The sequence below is a fragment of the Pelophylax lessonae genome (assembly GCF_965119305.1).
Source record: "Pelophylax lessonae genome assembly, chromosome: 13".
Lineage (NCBI taxonomy): Eukaryota > Metazoa > Chordata > Amphibia > Anura > Ranidae > Pelophylax > Pelophylax lessonae.
In genome coordinates this window covers 74,435,445-74,456,720 of record NC_138780.1, presented here as the reverse complement: position 1 = coordinate 74,456,720, position 21,276 = coordinate 74,435,445, and the positions used below count along the sequence as shown (strand labels likewise).

The window sequence follows — 21,276 nt, the reverse complement described above, 5'->3', positions numbered from 1 at the left end:
GAGCCTGGCTCCTCCCTTCCTTTATAAAGCTTTCCCCAGAAGGCTGTGCGGTGAGGCAGTGCACCCTGGTACTCCCAAAGCACTATGGATGATGTAGTCTGCTCAACTTCCTGACAGGAAAATCACATCACAGGAAATTCCAGATCAGCTGCAATGTGTCGTTTTGGCCACTAGATGGAGCCGAGCTCCTCTCAAATGTCAAACAGTCATCTTTTAGGCATATGAAACCTCGCTATACACTCCCCCCACTTAAGAAACTTTGGTCCCCAAAGAGGACAACAGCATGTACTCCAGTGCATATGTTGGCAGTACACAACAAAATCATTAACATATGCATAACAGAGAATTATCTTCCTTTTCATAAGCAAAATTCAAACTTAACAACTGCATATTACAACACAGGTTCGACATAGGAACCTCCCACCAATTGTCGGGGGAGGGAAGGTAATTCTGTTCACAGACCCCCGACACTTGAGTGGCTTGTACAGATGTGCCTGGGGGTGAGATAGGGTTGTCCTCCACCAAATCTGTGGTGGAAGAACTAGGCTGATCAAGAGTTCGTTTGGAAGTAAAGATAGCTTCTTCCGAGCATTCACCCAATTGGTCATAAGTCAGCCTTTTGGGTGGGTGAATGGCTCTTCTTTCCCTCTGTTCTTTGGGATGCAGGATCTCAGAGGTACTAGGACCAGCCGCTTCTGGGGATTCTTCAATGGCCTCTTTGTCATGTTCCAACACACAGGAATCTGATGTTTCAAGAGCGGTTAGTTACTCTTCAGAGAAAGGTGCAACCTCCTCCTCAGGATCTTCATCATCAACTGCTTCTTCTGAAAGCATGTGGAAAGGTATGAATTCAGGGGCTTCTGGCCAAAGGGTTCCTCTTTCAGCCAATTCGAATGAAGTCAGGGAGGCAGGTGTGGGTTCTGGTGACTGAGATGACCACATCCAATCAGGTACCTCCTCTTCATCTTCCAGGTCTTCAGATGGAGAATTTCCCTCCCTCACATCTGGGAGTGTCGACTGAGATCTGGTGACTGGTCTGGACAGACGAGAGGTCGAAGGGGTCTCCGGCGAATCTACGACAGGAGGCATGCAAACTGCTTCAGAGAGAGGTAGTAGATGGTTCCTATGCCAAGTCTTTAATGGACCCACACTTCCTTCAGGCCGAATTTGATACACAGGGAGATTTGGTAATTGCTTGCAGATAACATAAGGTTGGGACTTCCAACGGTCTGCCAACTTGTGTTTTCCCGGGACACCCAAGTTCCTAAGCAATACCCTGTCCCCGGGTTGCAAGTCTTGGATCCGAACTCTTAAGTCAAAATTCCTTTTATTCCTCAGTCCACGTTGATCAGATGTTGCCTGAGCTTTATCATAGGCCGATTTCAGACTCTTCCTCAGTCGGTCCACATATCCCTTGTGCGATGCTGAAGAGGTGTGATCGGGCGAGGTGCCAAAGGCCAAGTCCACTGGCAGCCGAGCCTCTCATCCAAACATTAGACGATAAGGGGAATATCCAGTAGCATCACTGACAGTAGTGTTGTAGGCATGCACAATTGCAGCTACATGTTTGCCCCAATGCTGTTTCTTCTCTGAGCTTAAAGTCCCCAACATGTCCAAAAGAGTCCTGTTAAATCGTTCCGGCTGGGCATCCCTTGTGGAAGGTAGGGAGTAGTTCTAGTCTTTTGGATGCCTAACAGATCTAACAGTCTCTTGATCAGTCTGCTTTCAAAGTCTCTTCCCTGATCTGAATGGAGGCGTTGTGGTAGCCCATAGTGTACAAAGAACTTCTCTACAAGAACTTTGGCTACCGTTGAGGCCTTCTGATCCTTTGTTGGGAATGCTTGGGCGTATCTGGTAAAGTGGTCTGTTACCACAAGGACATTCCCTTGACCACTCAGATCAGGCTCTAGGCAAAGGAAAAGTCCCTGGCTTTGCAGATGGCCCATTGGGGCTGCTTGACGTGGCAGAGTCTTCCTTTGTATGCATCGGACACAAGAATGACAGTATCCTTCAACTTCCGCCCTCATACAGGGCCAGTGGAACCTGTCTCTGACAAGCTGAAAAGTTCTTTCAGGTCCCAGATGGCCATGATTATCATGAAGAGCAGCCAGAACTCTCTCCCTGTATTTAGCTGGTAAGAACACTTGCCACTTCTCCTCCAGATCTTCGGATGGACCTCTTCGGTAGACCACCCCTTCTCGGATCTGTAGCCGGGTCCACTCTATGCAAAAGACGGGCCCCTTGAGGAGAGTCTGTTAGAAGTAACTCAGGGCACTGGATCTCCAAGGCTTCCAAAAGAAGTTTTCCCAGAGGGTCTTCCAGCTGCTCCTTCCTCAAGTCCCTTTTGGACAGCCGGGGTAAATCTTCCCCTTCAACTTGGGTCACCCTGCAATAGTATTTGGGTACTCCGACAGCCGAAACCCCAATCTCTTTGGCTCTTGATCCTCCTCTGGATCGAAGTTCAGTTCCCTGATATAGGGCACGCACCCTTCTGGAGCCAAATGGGTCCATTCTTCATCAGGTTCGTGCGATGCATGCAACCTTCTGGATAGGGCATCTGCATCCCTTTTCCCGACTCCTGGCCGATACTTCAGGCTGAAGTTGAAGCTAGAGAGGGCAGCCAACCATCTATGTCCTGTGGCATCCAGCTTGGCTGTAGTCAACAGATAGGTGAGTGGATTATTATCCGTCTTGACAATGAATTCAGCTCCGTACAGGTAATCTTGGCGAACCCCTCTACAAACCTCCTGTAATAGGAGCAAAAGCCCAGGAACGACCGAAGTTCGGTCACATTTGTAGGTCTCGGCCAGGAGGCGACGGCATCCAGCTTGTCCGGGTCGGTGGCCACCCCTTCTTCAGACACGATGTGGCCCAGGTAATGGACCGAGGATTGATAGAACTGACACTTCTCAGGAGAAAGTTTCAGGCCTTCTTCATGTAGCCTCTTCAGGACCTTTTCCAACCTCTCCTCGTGTTCTTCCAAAGTCCTGCCAAACACGATAACATCATCCAAGTATATCAGTACCTCTATCAAATTCATATCCCCAACGGTCCTTTCCATCAGCCTCTGGAAAGTAGCAGGGGCTCCTGACAACCCCTGAGGCATGCGATTGAACTCAAAGAACCCCACGGGGGTGATGAAGGCTGTCTTCTCCCGGTCTTCAGGGTGCATGGGGATCTGATAGTACCCACTCTTTAAGTCCATCACGCTGAACCACTTCGCCCCTGACAGGCTCTGTAGGGCGTCTTTAATTCGAGGTGTGGTATACTGGTCTGGGATGGTTCTTCTGTTCAGTGTTCGGTAGTCGATACAAAGCCTCAAAGATCCATTTTTCTTCCGGACTACCACTATCGGAGAAGCATATGGGCTCCTGGATTCTCGAATAACCCCAGTCTTCTTGAGTTCCGCCAGCTGCTGACGTAGATCTTCTAAGTCACCTAAGGGAACTCGCTGGACTCTTTCTCGGAAAGGTTTGTCCTCACTCAGGCGGATCTTATGAGTGGCACTCCTGGCGCATCCCACGTCAAACTCATCCTTAGAAAATATTCCTCGCCATCGAGCAAGTTGTGCCTTGGCCCTCTTCACCCATTCCGGCGGGAGGGCAGCGTTTCCAGAGCAGAGCTCTTCTATGACAACTTCACCCCTTTCCTCCTCTTTAAGATCAGATGGGACAACTGGGGTAGCCGGGTTAACTTGGCCCAACAGCACTCTGACCGGTGTAGTAGAGGTGTTTCTGACACTCACTAAAACCCTTCCACGGTTTTTCTGTAACACCTTCAAAGGGATCACTTCAGGGATTACTTCTATCCCTCTCTCCTCTTCCTGTGGACCTGATTCAAAGATGATAAAAGGGCCCGGCTGTTTCCATGTGAGTTTAACGGAAGCTTTCAGATAAGCCACCTCTCCTGGCTGCAAGACCTTTTCCGTTCTGTCCAACTTCCAGAGTCTTCCAACTCCTTCTGCAGGAGTCTCTTGCTCCAATACTAGTCGTTGATAGGCCTGCCGAAGCATGGGGTGAATCCTTGGCACTGGAGCATCCTGTCCCTGGACCAGTTGTGTCAGGAGGCGCCTTACCAGGTCAGTGCTGGTCCCTACGATGAGAGAACTTTTGTTGGCCCCTGGCGGACGAGGACAGACCACCGCTAGGATATCGAAGGTTTCAGCTTCACCAGCCACTGATGGGTCAAAGGTCAACTTGACTGGCAGATACCCGTCATAGGGAAAACTTTGAGTCCCGATACCCCATATCTCCAGATCTTCCAACTTCTGCAGAGGTAGATGGGTAAGGTGTTTATCATAGAAGTCTCTATACAGAAGAGTCACTTGGGCCCCAGTGTCAAGGAGGGCTCTTGTGTAAATTCCTTCTACCTGGAAGGAGACTACAGGAAAAGGCCCGACCAAGTTAGTTGGGAATTCTCTTGAAGTGGCCTTGTTGTCTGATTCAGTTCTCTGCTCCCAAGCTCTTTTCTTCTTTCTTTTTTTCCTTGGATTCAGTCCCCGCTGGGCCCGGTGTGCATTGATTTTCCTCCCCTCAGTAGCCTGGAGTATAGAACTAGGGGCGTTGTACCTAGATCTTACTCCCTGACTCAGTTTCCCTGAACCAGTGAGCCTCCTGGAGTCCCTTGAAACTGGCGGGCACCCGGTTGACTCCTTCACCGGGGGCCCTCTGAAGTTTTCCGCTGGCTTGCGAGGTTTTGAGACAACCTTTCCTGGGCTGGGACATACTCCTCTAACATGTCCTACTCCCCCCACAGTTGAAACAAGTTAACAATCTTGTAGGTCTCGGTTCCGGATCTGCTCTAAGGTTAGCAGGTTCATCTGGCTTCTCCGATATGTTCCCATTAGGTAGAGTGGATGCCTGACTAGTCAGGATAGACACCATTTCTATCAACTGGGACACCTGGGTCTTTAGGAGTTCAACTTGCAAGTCACCTTCTTCTACACTTATCACTCTGACTCGAGCAGTTGAGTCAAACTGCCGACTCTTCTTTTTGTTGTCCAACATGACCTCTTCCTCTCTGACCATTCGAATCAGGTCAGGGTATTCTAGAATGCCACCATCTTGACGAGTTCGCAACAGTATGGCAATGGGATCTAAAGGTTAAGCCCCTCTCAGCACCTGCCGTGCACGAGTCTCATCTACCTTCCGGGGGCCTATCCCTTTCTTTAACAGGATCTGGTGGATGATCTTATCCAGGCATCTAATAAATTCGGACAACTTCTCTTCCTCTTCTTGGTAACAGTGGTCTAACTGGTAAAGAAGTTCAGCCACGTTCTCCGTCCGACCAAATACATCTTGTAGAATGTCTAGATAATCCTGTGCAGTACAGTTCTTTTTGCTTAGCTTGAGATTACGTACGGTCTCTAGTGCAGGTCCCCTTAAACTTTCTGTGATTCTCTGTTTCTTGTGCTGTTCTGGTACCTCCCACTCTTCCAAAGCCTGAGTGGCGGTATCTAACCACTCTTCAAACCCATCTTCTGTTGAAGGCACAGGCTGTTTCCCAGAGAATGTCCTGAGCTTCCTATATCCAGTCATCAGATAGTTTGGGGAGTCCTTACTACATTTTGCTACGATTTCCCCGAGAACAGCACACAGTTCTGAGCTAAAGGTAGACAAAGGTGGTGACTCTGGACTCCCTTCTTGGACACCTTTTTCTTTGCTGGATCCCCCAGGAGTGGTGGATGAGGGACCTTCAGTAAGGACCTCTGGATGTATTAAGAAAAGTTCTGTTTGGTCAGTAGTCTTTACACTGGTTCCCTTAAAGTAATCAGGGACCCCCTTCCTCCACTCACACAATGCATACGTGTGTGGAACGGTGGTGTCTGTCTTTATGTCAGTCACCCAGAATTTCCTGTCTGGACAGTGCCCTTAAAACTGGGAGGAGTTTTTCCTCAGTCCAGACCTCTCCCTTGATTTCAACCACCAGGCCATTTTCCACTACGACATTCTCTTCCCTGCACCACTCGGCTGCAGTGGTAGGATCCATTTCTGCGTTGAGGGGGATTCTGTGGCTGAGAGGGTTGTGTTGCAGGACTGTAGAGATCCCGGACGAGCCTCCACGTGTAGCACTACCCCCCTAGGAGCTGCTGATTAGACTATTGGGTCTACGCCCTGCCTATCAACCTTCGGAATTGGCTCGAACCCTCCCTAGGAACAACTGACCCAGAACAGGACTGGAATACCAAATGGCTACACAAATTGGAATATAACACTTCAATAAATAATAATGACCTGTTACCTCTCTCCAGCTGTAGTCCTTCTGGTGACACAATGGGACAACACACAGGATTGCGTTAAATTAAATCTTAATTTACTATGTATCAGAATGAAACAAGTGAGATACAATGAAATATGGCTCTTTAAGGAATTACATGTACCAACTTAGAAAGATAAAAGTACTCCCACACTCATGTATAATAAATGCCAGACACAGTACCAGACAGGTAGGCCTATCTGGGTCCCACATGTGGTTCCACTGTTTCTTCTCTATATCTTCGCTAGCAACGTTGGTGCACTCGCGATTTGTAATCCACATTGAGGATGGATGATCAATAGAGAAGATGGCAGCAAACAGTAATCACCGTGGGGTGTCTGTGCAGGTTTGGCGGTAAAATTTCTGTGGGAGATGTACTGGGCCACCCGATATATTGCCTTCTACTACTCTAGGGCTAATCCTGACTAAAATTACTTCTTTGGTAGATAGAGTCAGTTTTTGGGCAGGTGCCCTCTCACCAAATGGACTGTCTCCCAGGAACCCTCCGCTGCGGTCTCAGTCTCCGGCCTCTGTCACCAGCCGCGCTAGGTATTGGTGGTGGATGAGTCTGGTCTCTGCAAAACATCTATGGGACCTCCAGGAGGGATCCTCTACTGGAGATGAAACACTGCAGCTTAGTCATTTCAGGCCCAGGAGTTTTGGCCTAGCATGCAGCATCAGCCCACAACGCTGGCTTCCTGCTTGTCTCACTGTGTCTTTCCCAAGAGAGTGAGCCTGGCTCCTACCTTCCTTTATAAAGCTTTCCCCAGAAGGCTGTGCAGTGAGGCAGTGCACCCTGGTACTCCCAAAGCACTATGGATTATGTAGTCTGCTCAACTTCCTGACAGGAAAATCACATCACAGGAAATTCCAGATCAGCTGCAATGTGTCGTTTTGGCCACTAGATGGAGCCGAGTTCCTCTCAAATGTCAAACAGTCCTCTTTTAGGCATATGAAACCTCGCTACATTAGTATTGTATGCTTTAAACTTTAACTCCTGGCTTAAAATTCCTGCGTAAAAATGCGAGGATGGGCTGTTTAATAAAGGTGTATATTCTTGGATAAAAATTCTTCTAGCTTTTCTTGGGTTGTTGTCCTACATGCGTACACATGTATTTGCTCACATTTGCAAATATAAATATTGTGCACCCCGCCACTGAGCTCCTTCTACCATCCATGCACTGCACACAACCTGGGCACAGGCAGCAGAGCTCCTCCTCCCCACACAACGTATAGCTGAGATTGGATTCCTTTACGCACAATCTCAATCTGTAGTGTGTGTAGATGGCTACTATGTTGCAGTTCTGACCTGGAAATTCCCTGTTTGGAACGCAGTAGCCAGCTACACACGATGCAGATCAAGGTTGTGTGTAAAGGAATCCAATCTTAGCTATGTGTTGCGTAGGAAGATCTGCTGCCTGTGCCCAGGCTGTGTGCATTGCAGGCATGGGAGTAGGAGCTCTGCCAAGCGGCCTGCCAGCAGTGACCACTGTCCTCTTCTATGCCAGCAGTGACCCTTTGTCCTGTTCCCTGCCAGCAGGGACCATTGTCCTCTGCCCTGCTAAACTCCCATCCTTTGCCCTACTGACATCATGTACACTGCCCTGTTGACCCCTGTACACTGCTCTACAAACTACTGGCACTATCCTCTGCTCCACTGACATTTTTTACCACACCTCCATATCAGACGGGCTAGATCCAGCCCTGCCATTCAGTGAATCAGAAGCAACAGACTGTGTGACCTCATGCCACTTTTTTACGGTCCTAGGCTCAGGCCGAGCAAATGGAGCTCTGCCTTGCTTCCCCGGCAGCAGTAGATCACTATTACAAGTAATATGTTGCTACAGACCTGCATGGGGGCATTTACAAAATGCAGAAAAGAAGAAACATAATGAGTGAAATCAATAAATAAGGTTGAATGTTTTGAGAACATTGGCTTTGACTGAGTAAGCGTCAAACACTTGCATTAATGAACTTGTCTTGCATTACATTGCATTACATTCCCGTTTTTCACAAACTGACAAACCAATTATATTTTCCTGGGTGTGTCATGATGTACTAGTAATAACAAACAACACTTAAGGCCCCCTGTAATTTAATAGTTGACCACCACTAATAGGTAGGTTTTAGGGAATGGAGAATGAAGTGTGAGGTGTAATCGAAGGGTAAAGGATGTGGAAGACCCTTTTTTGTTAAAGTGGAGGTAAACTTAACTTTTGTACTTGTACCTACATCTAAGCATAAAATAAGGCTTACCTGTGGGTACAGTGATTATATTCTAAATTTGCACTGTTTAGGTGTCACAATCAGGGGTCGGGCTCGAAGACCAGTAGCTATAGCAGTGGAAGCTCACACAGGAACCCGCAGGATAGGAACACAGGCAGGTCACCCAGACAGATGACGCAGGCTCACCTGAGGTGCGGAATCTAAGTATTAACCGGTGTTCACCAGAGCTCCTGATGGTGGAGATGGATTTTGCTGCATGTTAGCACCAGGTTGCGGTCCTCAGGATCGCCCCACCAGGAGGAGAGCAAGCCAGGGTCAAATAGCAGATATAGCAGGTAGGGATCAAGCAGAAGCGTAGTCAAGGAATAGCCAAGGTCGGTAACAAGTAGTTGCAGGTTGGGATAGCAGAAGCGAAGTCGAGGAACAAGCCAAATGTTGATAGCGAATAGTAGCGAAGATACGGACGGCAGCAGGAGAGACAAGCGAGATATTGCCTGGAGAAGGCACAATATTCTGGCAACCAGGAAGTGCAGAGACATGGTTTAAATAAGGAAGTTCATGGAGGGGCAAAGGTTTCAAGGCAAATAAGATTCATGGCAGGATCATTAAAGGATTTGTCCAGAGAACTGTCCAGCAAACTGTCCAACATTCCAGATGGCTCAGCAAACAGAGTCATTGCCATATATAGTGGAGGTCCCAGGTTCAAGACCAGTTCCTGACATTAGGAGATATTCACAAGGGATGCTGCAAGCGATGTCACCAGTTACCTGTGATGCACCTTCAAAGCTCCGTACCGGAGCCAAGGGCTCCTGTGCATTATGTCACCACTGCCCAGCCATTCATACAGCTGGAGCCTGCGAATTCGGAAGGAAGACCGAGTGAAGATGGCATCATTGGAGATCCATGACAGCGCTGCGCAGGAGGGACCCTCTTTACAGGTAAGTCTGTCATAATGTACTAGTATGCTGAGCATACTAGTACAATATCAACTACCCCGCAGGGGGGCCCACTTTATTTATATTTATTTCTACTGCTTCAAGGGTTTACAATTCAGTTTACATTAGTAATTGTTATAAAAAAAAAGTGAATCCAAGCAAACTTTGTGTACGTTGTATGTGGGAGAGAAGAAGGGAGTGTTGTGGTTCAAGGGAAAGAGGATAGGTGGTAGAGGAATAGTTGGGAGGGGATGGTGGGAAGGGGGAGGATGCAGGGCATGGGAGCAGAAAGTTATTAATTCCCTCCAGCCCATTCTAGTAAGTGTTATCCTAGGTAGGTCATGACAGATAACACTGCATTCTTGCTGATGATCTGAACATTATTCAGAATGGCAAGGTTTGGGTGAAACAATTTTTATGCCTCTATTTGCTCCATACTCCTTATCCTGGCCATTTCTTACAGCCAAGTTTCAGGCACAAACAGTTTCATTTCAATGTATTCCTAAATATGCGCACCAAATGCTTTTGTAAACACAAATAATATCTTGTAAAAGTAGCAGTGACATTATCACTGTTCTGTACATAGTCTGTGCAGAGAGCAGAGCTGTAGGAGGGGTCCAACAGGCTCCACCCACTACAGGCAACCTACAGAAAACTAAAGGATGGGCAGAGACAAGACCAGTCACCCTGCACAAGGGGAGAAGGCAGCAGTGACTGGTCTTTATTACAGGAAATTTCTGCCCGGAGGCAATCTTTTACATGGGATTACTGCACAGATCTGGAAGAAATACACAAAGCACACCAAGATTCAAGGAAAATACACACGTCTTTTGTACTTAGACAATATTGGTTTTAGTGGCGGCTGGTGCTCAGTTTTCATGGAGGGGGCCCCTCGGCCCCCCCCAGCCAGCCAACCACATATCCCATCCTCCATCCCTCTATTGATCACTCGTTAGGGTTCCCGCCAGCCCCTGCACTTACCCCATACAGGTGGTGGTTTCTCCCCCTGCATCTACTCCCGAGTCCCAGGGATCATTTCTCCTCCCGGCCAATCAGGAGTTAAGACTTGTGGCCAATCTGGTCTTAGGACTCCCAGGCAATCAGGAATCAGGACCTGTTTCCTGATTGATCGTGAGAAGAAACAGGAAGACATTAGCGAATATTAATTCGCTAATGTCACACAACTGGTTGGGCTTTGGGTGCAATGCTCTGCACCCAAAGCTCACCCTTTTTGAAGCCAATTAGAGTCTCCAGCTCTAATCATGTGCTTCTAAAAAAAAAAAAAACAAACCCATTGGAGTACATGCATCCAGTGCCCTGCATGTAGATTAGGGGCCGGGCACATGGATTAGGGGGGCAGCGTCCCTGTGCCCCTAATAGACGGGCCGCCACTGGTTGGTTTCAACTAAATCCACTCAGCTATAGCAGGGGATTTAGACCTTGTTTTTAGAAAAGGAAAAAAAAACAATCCCACACCAAGAACTACCAGGCTTCAGGTTTTCACTGCCAAACACTAACATACAACATTAAATGGCATAATAAATGCTACTTTAAATTAAACACAAAAGGCAGCATGAGAACTGCAGTATCACTTAAATGTTTATTAAACAGATTTTGTACAAAAATGTGGTTGCAGTTTTATAGCCCTAAACATCATTGTTACCAGTGCGTGGCTTTAGTGAATGAGTTTTTTCTATATAGTATGAAGGATTGCTGTATTTTTCTGATCTAATGCTTTGCATTGTGCTAAATCAGACATTCTTAATTCCATATTTTACAGTATGTAGTAGATGAATTTATGTGTGCTATTCATCCACTTCTGAAAGACAAATGGATACCAGAGTTGGAGAATGCATGGAAGGTAAGCATCTATTAAAACTGTGAGAAGAAAGAAAAAAACACGATACAGTCTGTCAATAGTAATACATTTTGTCCCCCCCCCCGTAACATAGTTTTATTACTGAATCACAAAAATTATAACCTGCGCTCGGAACTATAAAGTGTATTAAATGAAAAAAATGTGATAAAGTGTGTGTTTGCAGCTGCTGCTCACTAAGTAAAAACTCAGAAAGATAGATGTGCCAAGAAGTAGCGCTTGGATTAATATAAATGACAAAAAATATACAAACCCAATTCCAAAAAAAAGTTGGGACACTGTACAAATTGTGAGTAAAAAAGGAATGGACTAATTTACAAATCTCATAAACTTATATTTTATTCACAATATAATATAGATAACATATGAAATGTTGAAAGTGAGACATTTTGAAATGTCATGCCAATTATTAGCTTATTTTGGATTTCATGAGAGCTACACATTCCAAAAAAGTTGGCACAGGTAGCAATAAGAGGCGGGAAAAGTTAAATGTACATATAAGGAACAGCTGGAGGACCAATTTGCAACTTATTAGGTCAATTGGCAACATGATTGGGTATAAAAAGAGCCTCTAATGCCTCGTACACACGCAACGATTGTTGGCCGACCGATCGGCCGTCTTTTGTCCAGTGTTGGTTGAAATGTGCTCTAGACTGCACACAAATTTTCTCGGCCAACAAAAACCAACTTCAGAAGTGATGTCATGTGCTGGTTTACTTTCCGTGTGTTTTTTCTTCTCTGAGCATGCCCAGTCTTGCTCATCAGATTTTTGTCTGCCGAAATCTGTACTGACTGACAGAAAATCGGCCGTTCTGTTGACGGCCAACAAAAATTTTATAGCATGCACACCAAATTTTATTCAGCCGAAAAGTCGCAGTCGGTTGTCGGAAGCATCATACTAACAAGCCGACAAATGGCCGATCGGACGTTGGCCGAAAATTCACGCCCAACAATCGTTGCGTGGGAACGAGGCTTTAGTGTGGCAGTGTCTCTCAGAAGTCAAGATGTTCAGAGGATCACCAATTCCCCCAATGCCGCAGTGAAAAATAGTGGAGCAATATCAGAAAGGAGTTTCTCAGAGAAAAATTGCAAAGAGTTTGAAGTTATCATCATCTACAGTGCATGATATCATCCAAAGATTCAGAGAATCTGGAACAATCTCTGTGCGTAAGGGTCAAGGCCGGAAAACCATACTGGATGTCTGTGATCTTCGGGCCCTTAGATGGCACTGCATCACATAAATGAATGCTACTGTAATGGTAATCACAACATGGGCTCAGGGATACTTCCAGAAAACATTGTCAGTTAACACAATCCACCGTGCCATTCGCCGTTGCCGGCTAAAACTCTATAGGCCAAAAAAGAAGCCATATCTAAACATGATCCAGAAGCGCAGGTGTTTTCTCTGGGCCAAGGCTCATTTAAAATGGACTGTGGCAAAGTGGAAAACTGTTCTGTAGTCAGACAAATCAAAATTTGAAGTTCTTTTTTGGAAAACTGGTAAACCATGTCATCCGGTCTATAGAGGGAAAGGACAACCCAAGTTTTTATCAGCGCTCAGTTCAGAAGCCTGCATCTCTGATGGTATGGGGATTGCATGAGTGCGTGTGGCATGGGCAGCTTACACATCTGGAAAGGCACCACCAATGCTGAAAGGTATATCCATGTTCTAGAACAGGGGTAGGGAACCTTGGCTCTCCAGCTGTGCTGAAACTACAAATCCCATCATGCCTCTGCCTTAGGAAGGCATCCCTGTGGCTGTCAGAGTTTTGCAGTGCCTCATGGGATTTGTAGTTTCAGCACAGCTGGAGAGCCAAGGTTCCCTACCCTTGTTCTAGAACAACATATGCTCCCATCCAGACCTCTTTTTTTTCAGGGAAGACCTTGCATTTTCCAACATGACAATGCCAGACCACATACTGCATCAATTACAACATCATGGCTGCGTAGAAGAAGGATCCGGGTACTGAAATGGCCAGCCTGCAGTCCAGATCTTTCACCCATAGAAAACATTTGGCGCATCATAAAGAGGAAGATGTGACAAAGAAGACCTAAGACAGTTGAGCAACTAGAAGCCTGTATTAGACAAGAATGGGACAACATTCCTATTCCTAAACTTGAACAACTTGTCTCCTCAGTCGTTTGCAGACTGTTATAAAAAGAAGAGGGGATGCCACAAAATGGTAAACATGGCCTTGTCCCAACTTGTTCGAGATGTGTTGATGCCATGAAATTTAAAATCAACTTATTTTTCCCTGAAATTGATACATTTTCTCAGTTTAAACATTTGATGTCATCTATGTTGTATTCTGAATAAAATATTGAAATTTGAAACTTCCACATCATTGCATTCTGTTTTTATTCACAGTTTGTACAGTGTCCAAACTTTTTTGGAATCGGGTTTGTAAATAAGTATGAATGACATAAATTCATATACAATAATAAAGTGCAATGGTGCTAAATGCAAACTTTATCATAAATAATATAAGTGCATAAAGTGCAATTGTGCTGAATCCAAAACTGATTTAAGAACAAATGCAGTAGTATTAAGCAATAAAAACAAAGTGCTCAATGTAAGTGCAAAGGTGCAAATAGTAGCGATAATAAATGTCCACAGTATGACAATTCAATGAATTGCCCAAAATAAATAATCAGTCCTATGCCAAGTGCAATTGTGCTCAATAAGGGGCTGATGCCAAAAGTGCTATGGTGCTCCACACAGTGGAAGGTGCCTCGAGTCCCCTAAGGGGAAACACTAACCAGAGTCAATGGGTCAAATGAGCCTTGGAATTGAATGAAACAATAGATCTCCAAACAGGAAACACAGTGAATCTCTCTCAGGTGTCACTCAAAAAAAGCAATAGGCTGACATAGTCAAGCCCGCAAAAAAGGTTAATTTATTATAGATTCTCACAAGAAATAAAAGATATTGGGCATATAAACGATAAAAATCCACATAAAAAGGCGATCACAGTCCTAACGACAACTCATTATGTGTATAAAAGACACCTGTCCACAGAATCTCTTTCTTCCATTCAAACCTATGCTTTGGGGCTGTTTCTCTGCTCTGGCTTGTGGATGGGTCTTCAAGCATGACATTGACCCAAAACATACCACCAAGGCAACAAAGGAGTGGCTCAAGAAGAAGCACATTAAGGTCATGGGATGGCCCTAGCTAGTCTCCAGACCTTAATCCTATAGAAAATTTATGAAGGGAGCTGAAACTTTGAAATGCCAAGTGACAACCAAGAAACCTTAAGGATTAAGAGAAGATCTGTAAAGAAAAGTGGATTAAAATCCCTCCTGAGATTTTGTGCAAACCTAGAAACCAACTACAAGAAACGTCTTATCTCTGAGCTTGCCAACAAGAATTTCTCTGCTAAGTACTAAGTCATGTTTTGCTTGGGGATCAAATACTTATTACCACCGAACTGCAACTCAGTTTATGACATTAGTATTATGTGTTTTTTTCTCTGGATGTTTGGTTGCTATTCTATCATTTAAAATACACATATGATAAAAATTATAGACCCTTCATTTATTTGTAAGTGGGCAAAACTTACAAAATCTGCAGGGGATCAAATAATTATTTTTCCCACTGTACTTTACATTTTTATGAATTTAGGTGCAACTTTCTTAGGATGAGGACAGTTTTTGCTTTGCACATTGAAGCCAGTTGGCACTGCGAAATTGGAGGGGGTTTATAAGTAAAATGGACTTTAAATCTAAATAGCTCGAGGGTTACGTAGGCTCCTTTCAACTATCTTGGACCCGGTAATTTGCCAAAACTGCTAATATTACCCGAAGCCATAACAATAATCCTAACTCCATCCTTTTGTTTTCAAACCTAGTCAGATGATCAAGATGTCAGTGATATCATGAACACATGACTGTTTAATAATCATCATGTTACCACTTATGGTAACCTTGCACTCTGATCAATTCTGCCTTCTAAGCATTTATATATGACATACATTACTGGGAATAATGCAATTACACCTGGAGTGGGAGTGTCAGGCTGCAAATACAGTAATAAATGTGGGGCTTTATTTTTTATGCTGCTAAGTGTCGCAGCAAGGGTTAAAATACCCTATTCTGGCAGCAGATAGGTTGGACTGCTGCTCTTAAAAAAAAAAAAAAAAAAAAAAAAAAAAAAAAAAAGTGGTCTGACTGTCCAGAGGTCCAATAGACCCTGAATACTTCCCGAATCAACAGCGCATTCCCCCTTTCCGTGAAATGCTATTGTTTGGTAGGGATGATCGAACTTTTCAAAAGTTCGGTTCGACCAGAACACCAGAACTTCCAGAAAGTTCGGCCCGGATTTCAGAACCCTATTGAAATCAATGTGACCCGAACTTCGGTAATCAAAAAACCCAATTTTGAAGCCCTAAAACCCAATAAATGCCCCTAAAAAGTGCCAAGGGTTCTGGGTCATGCCCCAGGGACTATTAATCACACAAAAAAAAGTTCTTAAAAATTGTCATTTTTGATAGAGAGACAATTATTGAAAAAATTATTGAAAAAGAAAAAAAAATTTGATTTCTTTGGATTTAGTGTCTGTGGGGTCTAAAAAGTGTACCTGTGAAGTTTCAGCTCTGTAGCATGACCAGAACCAGAAAAAAAATAGTTTGTATTAGAACACTTATAGAACAGGGATATGGCTCTGTATCAAGCGTTTTTTTGGGCATTTTTGGGAGTTATTGGAAGCAGGCATAACATCAGAACTTCTGTATAGGGGTATATATATACACACACACTTATATGTATATATACACATACACATATATAGGTGTGAAAGTAGCAGAATACTATACTTGCGCTAATGAAATAATTAACACCCATATGGCTTCTCTCCTTTCACACCTATATGTGTGTATGTGTATATATACATATAAGTGTGTGTGTATATATACCCCTATACAGAAGTTCAGATGTTTTGCCTGACTCCAAAGACCCCAAAAAAATGCCCAAAAAAAACACCTGCAATAACACACCTGGGCGTTTTTTTTTGGCGCAGGCGTTTTTTTGGGCATTTTTTTGGGGTCTTTGGAGGCAGGCAAAACATCTGAACTTCTGTATAGGAGTATATATACACACATGTATGTATATATACACATACAGTCTGGTCCATAAATATTGGGACATCGACACAATTCTAATCTTTTTGGCTCTATACACCATAACAATGGATTTGAAATGAAAGAAAAAAGATGTGATTTAACTGCAGACTTTCAGTTTTATTTTGAGGATATTTACATCCAAATCAGGTGAACAGTGTAGGAATTACAACGGTTTGTATATGTGCCTCCCACTTTTTAAGGGACCAAAAGTAATGGGACAATTGGCTGCTCAGCTGTTCCATGGCCAGGTGTGTGTTATTCCCTCATTATCCCATTTACAAGGAGCAGATAAAAGGTCCAGAGTTCATTTCAAGTGTGCTATTTCCATTTGGAATCTGTTGCTGTCAACTCTCAATATGAGATCCAAAGAGCTGTCACTATCAGTGAAGCAAGCCATCATTAGGCTGAAAAAACAAAACAAACCCATCTGAGAGATAGCAAAAATATTCGGTGTGGCCAAATCAACTGTTTGGAACATCCTTAAAAAGAAAGAACGCACCGGTGAGCTCAGCAACACCAAAAGACTCGGAAGACCACGAAAAACAACTGTGGTGGATGACCGAAGATTTCTTTCCCTGGTGAAGAAAACATCCTTCACAACAGTTGGCCAGATCAAGAACACTCTCCAGGAGGTAGGTGTATGTGTGTCAAAGTCAACAATCAAGAGAAGACTTCACCAGAGTTAATACAGAGGGTTCACAACAAGATGTAAACCATTGGTGAGCCTCAAAAACAGGAAGGCCAGATTAGAGTTTGCCAAACAACATCTAAAAAAGCCTTCAAATATCTGGAACAACATCCTATGGACAGATGAGACCAAGATCAACTTGTACCAGAGTGATGGGAAGAGAAGAGTATGGAGAAGGAAAGGAACTGCCCATGATCCAAAGCATACCACCTCATCAGTGAAGCATGGTGGTGGTAGTGTCATGGCGTGGGCATGTATGGCTGCCAATGGAACTGGTTCTCTTGAATTTATTGATGATGTGACTGCTGACAAAAGCAGCAGGATGAATTCTGAAGTGTTTCGGGCAATATTATCTGCTCATATTAAGTCAAATGTTTCAGAACTCATTGGACGGCGCTTCACAGTGCAGATGGACAATGACCCAAAGCATACTGCGAAAGCAACCAAAGAGTTTTTAAAGGGAAAGAAGTGGAATGTTATGCAATGGCAAAGTCAATCACCTGACCTGAATCCGATTGAGCATGCATTTCACTTGCTGAAGACAAAACTGAAGGGAAAATGCCCCAAGAACAAGCAGGAATAAAGACAGTTGCAGTAGAAGCCTGACAGAGCATCACCAGGGATGAAACCCAGCGTCTGGTGATGTCTATGCGTTCCAGACTTCAGGCTGTAATTGACTGCAAAGGATTTGCAACCAAGTATTAAAAAGTGAAAGTTTGATTTATGATTGTTAATCTGTCCCATTACTTTTGGTCGCTTAAAAAGTGGGAGGCACATATACAAACGGTTATAATTCCTACACCGTTCACCTGATTTTGGATGTAAATATACTCAAATTAAAGCTGAAAGTCTGCAGTTAAAGCACATCTTGTTTGTTTCATTTCAAATCCATTGTGGTGGTGTATAGAGCCAAATAGATTAGAATTGTGTCGATGTCCCAATATTTATGGACCTGAGTGTATATAGGTGTGAAAGTAGCAGAACACTATGCTTGCGCTAATGAAATAATTAACAGGCATATGGCTCCGCTCCTATCACACCTATATATGTGTATAAATACATATAAGTGTGTGTGTATATATACCCCTATACACAAGTTCAGATGTTTTGCCTGCCTCCAAAGACCCACAAAAAACGCCCAAAAAAACGCCCTGGTGTGTTATTGCAGACGTTTTTTTGGGGCATTTTTTGTGGGTCTTTGGAGGCAGGCAAAACATCTGAACTTGTGTATATATATATATATATATATATATATATATATATATATATATATATATATACATACATACACACACTTATATGTATTTATACACACACACACACACACACACACACACACAAATTCCATTTCCAAAACCTGAGCCTAACAGCCTGTAACCTCTTATGCCAATTGTACAGTGCTCCTAAACCTTCGGGTTTTACTTTTATGATATAATGTGTTCAAATGTGCCAAAAAAACAATGATGTAATATCACTGTGAAAAAAATGTGGTGCCTACATATAATACATTTATCAATCCATGCCAAATAAAGCTAATCTGGCTGGAATAAAAAGGACACAAACAGTGACTAATAGCATAATGGACTGCAGAAACATGTAATAATCAGTTTTAACCACTTGACCTCCAGAAGGTTTTACCCCCTTCATTAACAGGCCATTTTTTTGCTGTTCAGCACTGTGCTACTTTAACTGGCGCAGTCATGCAACACTTTAAGCAAATTAAATTTATATCATTTTTTTACACAAATAGAGCTTATTTTTGGTGGTATTTGATCACCACTGTTTTTTTTTTTTTTTTTACTATATATTAAGAGAAAACAAACAAAAAAAACCAATAGTGCAGCGCTAATCACAATAGATAAAATCACTAATAATTAAAATAATAATATACAAATCATAAAAGTCCATATAGGTAGTCAAGTCCAATAAAAAAGGAGGAGGTAAAAGACGTCACCATTCATAGGAGACCCACAAGCGGATAGTAAAAGAGGATGACACCCTAAGTGATAAGGTATTATCCTTACCAGATTGAGTGGACCACTAAATTATAGGTGGTCAGCACAAGCATAACATCCATCCATAAACAAATAGAAATGGTTATCTGTCTTCCAGCGCAGGTAACAGGTATTCAGATCAGGCAAACAGTCGGTCATCCGTCCATGGGCAATAGGAATGGTCATCTATCCTCACACTCATGAATCATAAAGATCAAAAAAGAAAACTCCCATAGTGCATTAAAAGACTTCACATTTAATTAGGTGAAAATCGATTGCACTTACAAGAGGTGAATTAATAGCAAGCATACAGGAGGTAGTTGCTGCGGCGTTCCTGCAGGCTTCGCTCCACTGACCCGGCTTCTGGGAGGGAACCGTAAGCAAGCTGTTCATAAATGGAAATCCATTCATGACCATTTGTTTGAATTGTTATCATGCGATTACTATGACCAATCATAGCGATCACATGACACCTATTTACCAGTAATTGTAATTTTCCGTGTCCAGTGGTCCACAGTGGTCACAGGAACAGTGCGTCCCTAACCTGGAATGGGCTGGATAACATACAGGTACGCCATCCAGCCTGCCTGTGCTGCCTGCCCACAGTAAATGTACTGCGGGCAGTCCGGAAGTAGTTAAAGCTTAATTCCAAGTATGGTTTGTATTGTCTAGTTACATTAGTGCAGCTTTGACCAATGTAGGTATGCATATTCCATACCTGTGAGATCTCTGTGGATGCTGGAAATCACTGTAGTGATCACAGCTATTGTATACGTTCCGTGAAAAGCAGCTGCCCTGCTGCATAGGGGGGTCACTCAATCAGCATGGCTGCCATTCAGAGAACTCTTTTGCATTCTTAATGAATGCAGTGTTCTTTGACTGGACAAGGTGGAGAGATAGGTCTCTAAGCTAGACCAATGTAACTATGCAATAAAACCATACCTAGATTTCAGCTTGAGGGTGGGTTCACAATTAATACAGGTGCTAAAGGGGTTTGGTGCGTCCCTCTTCTCGATGAATCAGGCCTGAATTCTTGCCTGAATTTGGACCAGAAACTGAGCCAAAAGACGCACAGGACCCCTGTGCAATCTGCTTGGCAGTGGCCACGGAGAAGTGTGAAACGGCTCCATTGAGATCCGGGCACACTCTCCTGTCATGCAAACTGGATGCGTGGAAACCCTAACCCAATTCTCACTAGTGTGAACCCAGCCTTAAACTGCCATTGAAAATGCTCTGTTATACCTGCAAAATGCTATAAATGCAAAAAATACCTGTACATCTCAAACAACATATTCATGAAGTGTGTTAGGGCTACAGGGAGAGGGAGTTATATTCTGTAGTCCTAATACACTTCCTGTCCTAAGGTGACAATACTGCTCCTCCAGAAATACAATACAGTAAGTGAGCATTATTACATTAGGAGAGGAATTGTGTTACTGGCAGGATCACCAGGTGAGAAAAGAGGAATAAAAACCAAAAAAAAAAAAAAGAAAACAAATGCAGCCACCACATCTAAGGACTGGTGAGCTGATATTTATTATGATATTCTTCTTGGGTTTAGAAGACAAAAGACTGATAGAAAAGTATTTTTACCTGTAGTCCATTGTTGATGTCATAAAATGTTATAAATGATTGTTTATATGTTTTTAATTCATCAGAATCTGTTTGCCTATATCTGTGAACTGATGAGAAGAGGATATGACGAGGAAGAAAAGAAAAGAAAAGTGCTGACAAGACGAGTAGCACAAACAGACCATGCAGACTAGTCAGAACTCTACAGGCAATCTAATCTTAGTGGCATAGTTATGAAGCACTGAATAGGACATTCACTGCAGGTGAATCTTCCAGGAACATGTGTTTTTAACAAGGATTTATTTACCACCAGTGAATATTTGGTGAAGGTGACATTCATTGCTTTCAAAATGTGGCCCCAGTTTTTTGTCGGTGTAAGTGGTATTAGACTGTAAGTGGTATTAGAGCCATTTCTTTATGTTGGTTAGGTATAATAACTGACTGCACTACAGTCACATGGTCATTTTTGCCTTACCTGATAAGATAGAAAAGATTAGAAAACATCTGTCATAAAACAAAATTCTAACAATTTTAAAACCCCTAGGAATTTTAATAATTTCTGCTTTAAAACAGAAATTTTAATTTTGGGTCATGTTTTTAATGTTTATAC

At 43.5% G+C, this 21,276-nt stretch overlaps 1 protein-coding gene across 1 annotated transcript in view; it reads left to right on the top strand.

Annotated features, from left to right (window-relative positions):
- Positions 1–20,867, top strand: part of LOC309569958 (cytoglobin-1-like) — a 67,436-nt gene extending 46,569 nt beyond the window's left edge. Inside the window, exons 4-5 of the mRNA XM_082275952.1 lie at positions 11,197–11,277; positions 20,753–20,867. Of these exons, the coding sequence (XP_082132078.1) occupies positions 11,197–11,277; positions 20,753–20,860 (189 nt within the window). The 3' untranslated portion in view covers positions 20,861–20,867. The remainder of the gene's footprint in view (positions 1–11,196; positions 11,278–20,752) is intronic.
- The last annotated feature ends 409 nt before the right edge of the window (positions 20,868–21,276 follow it).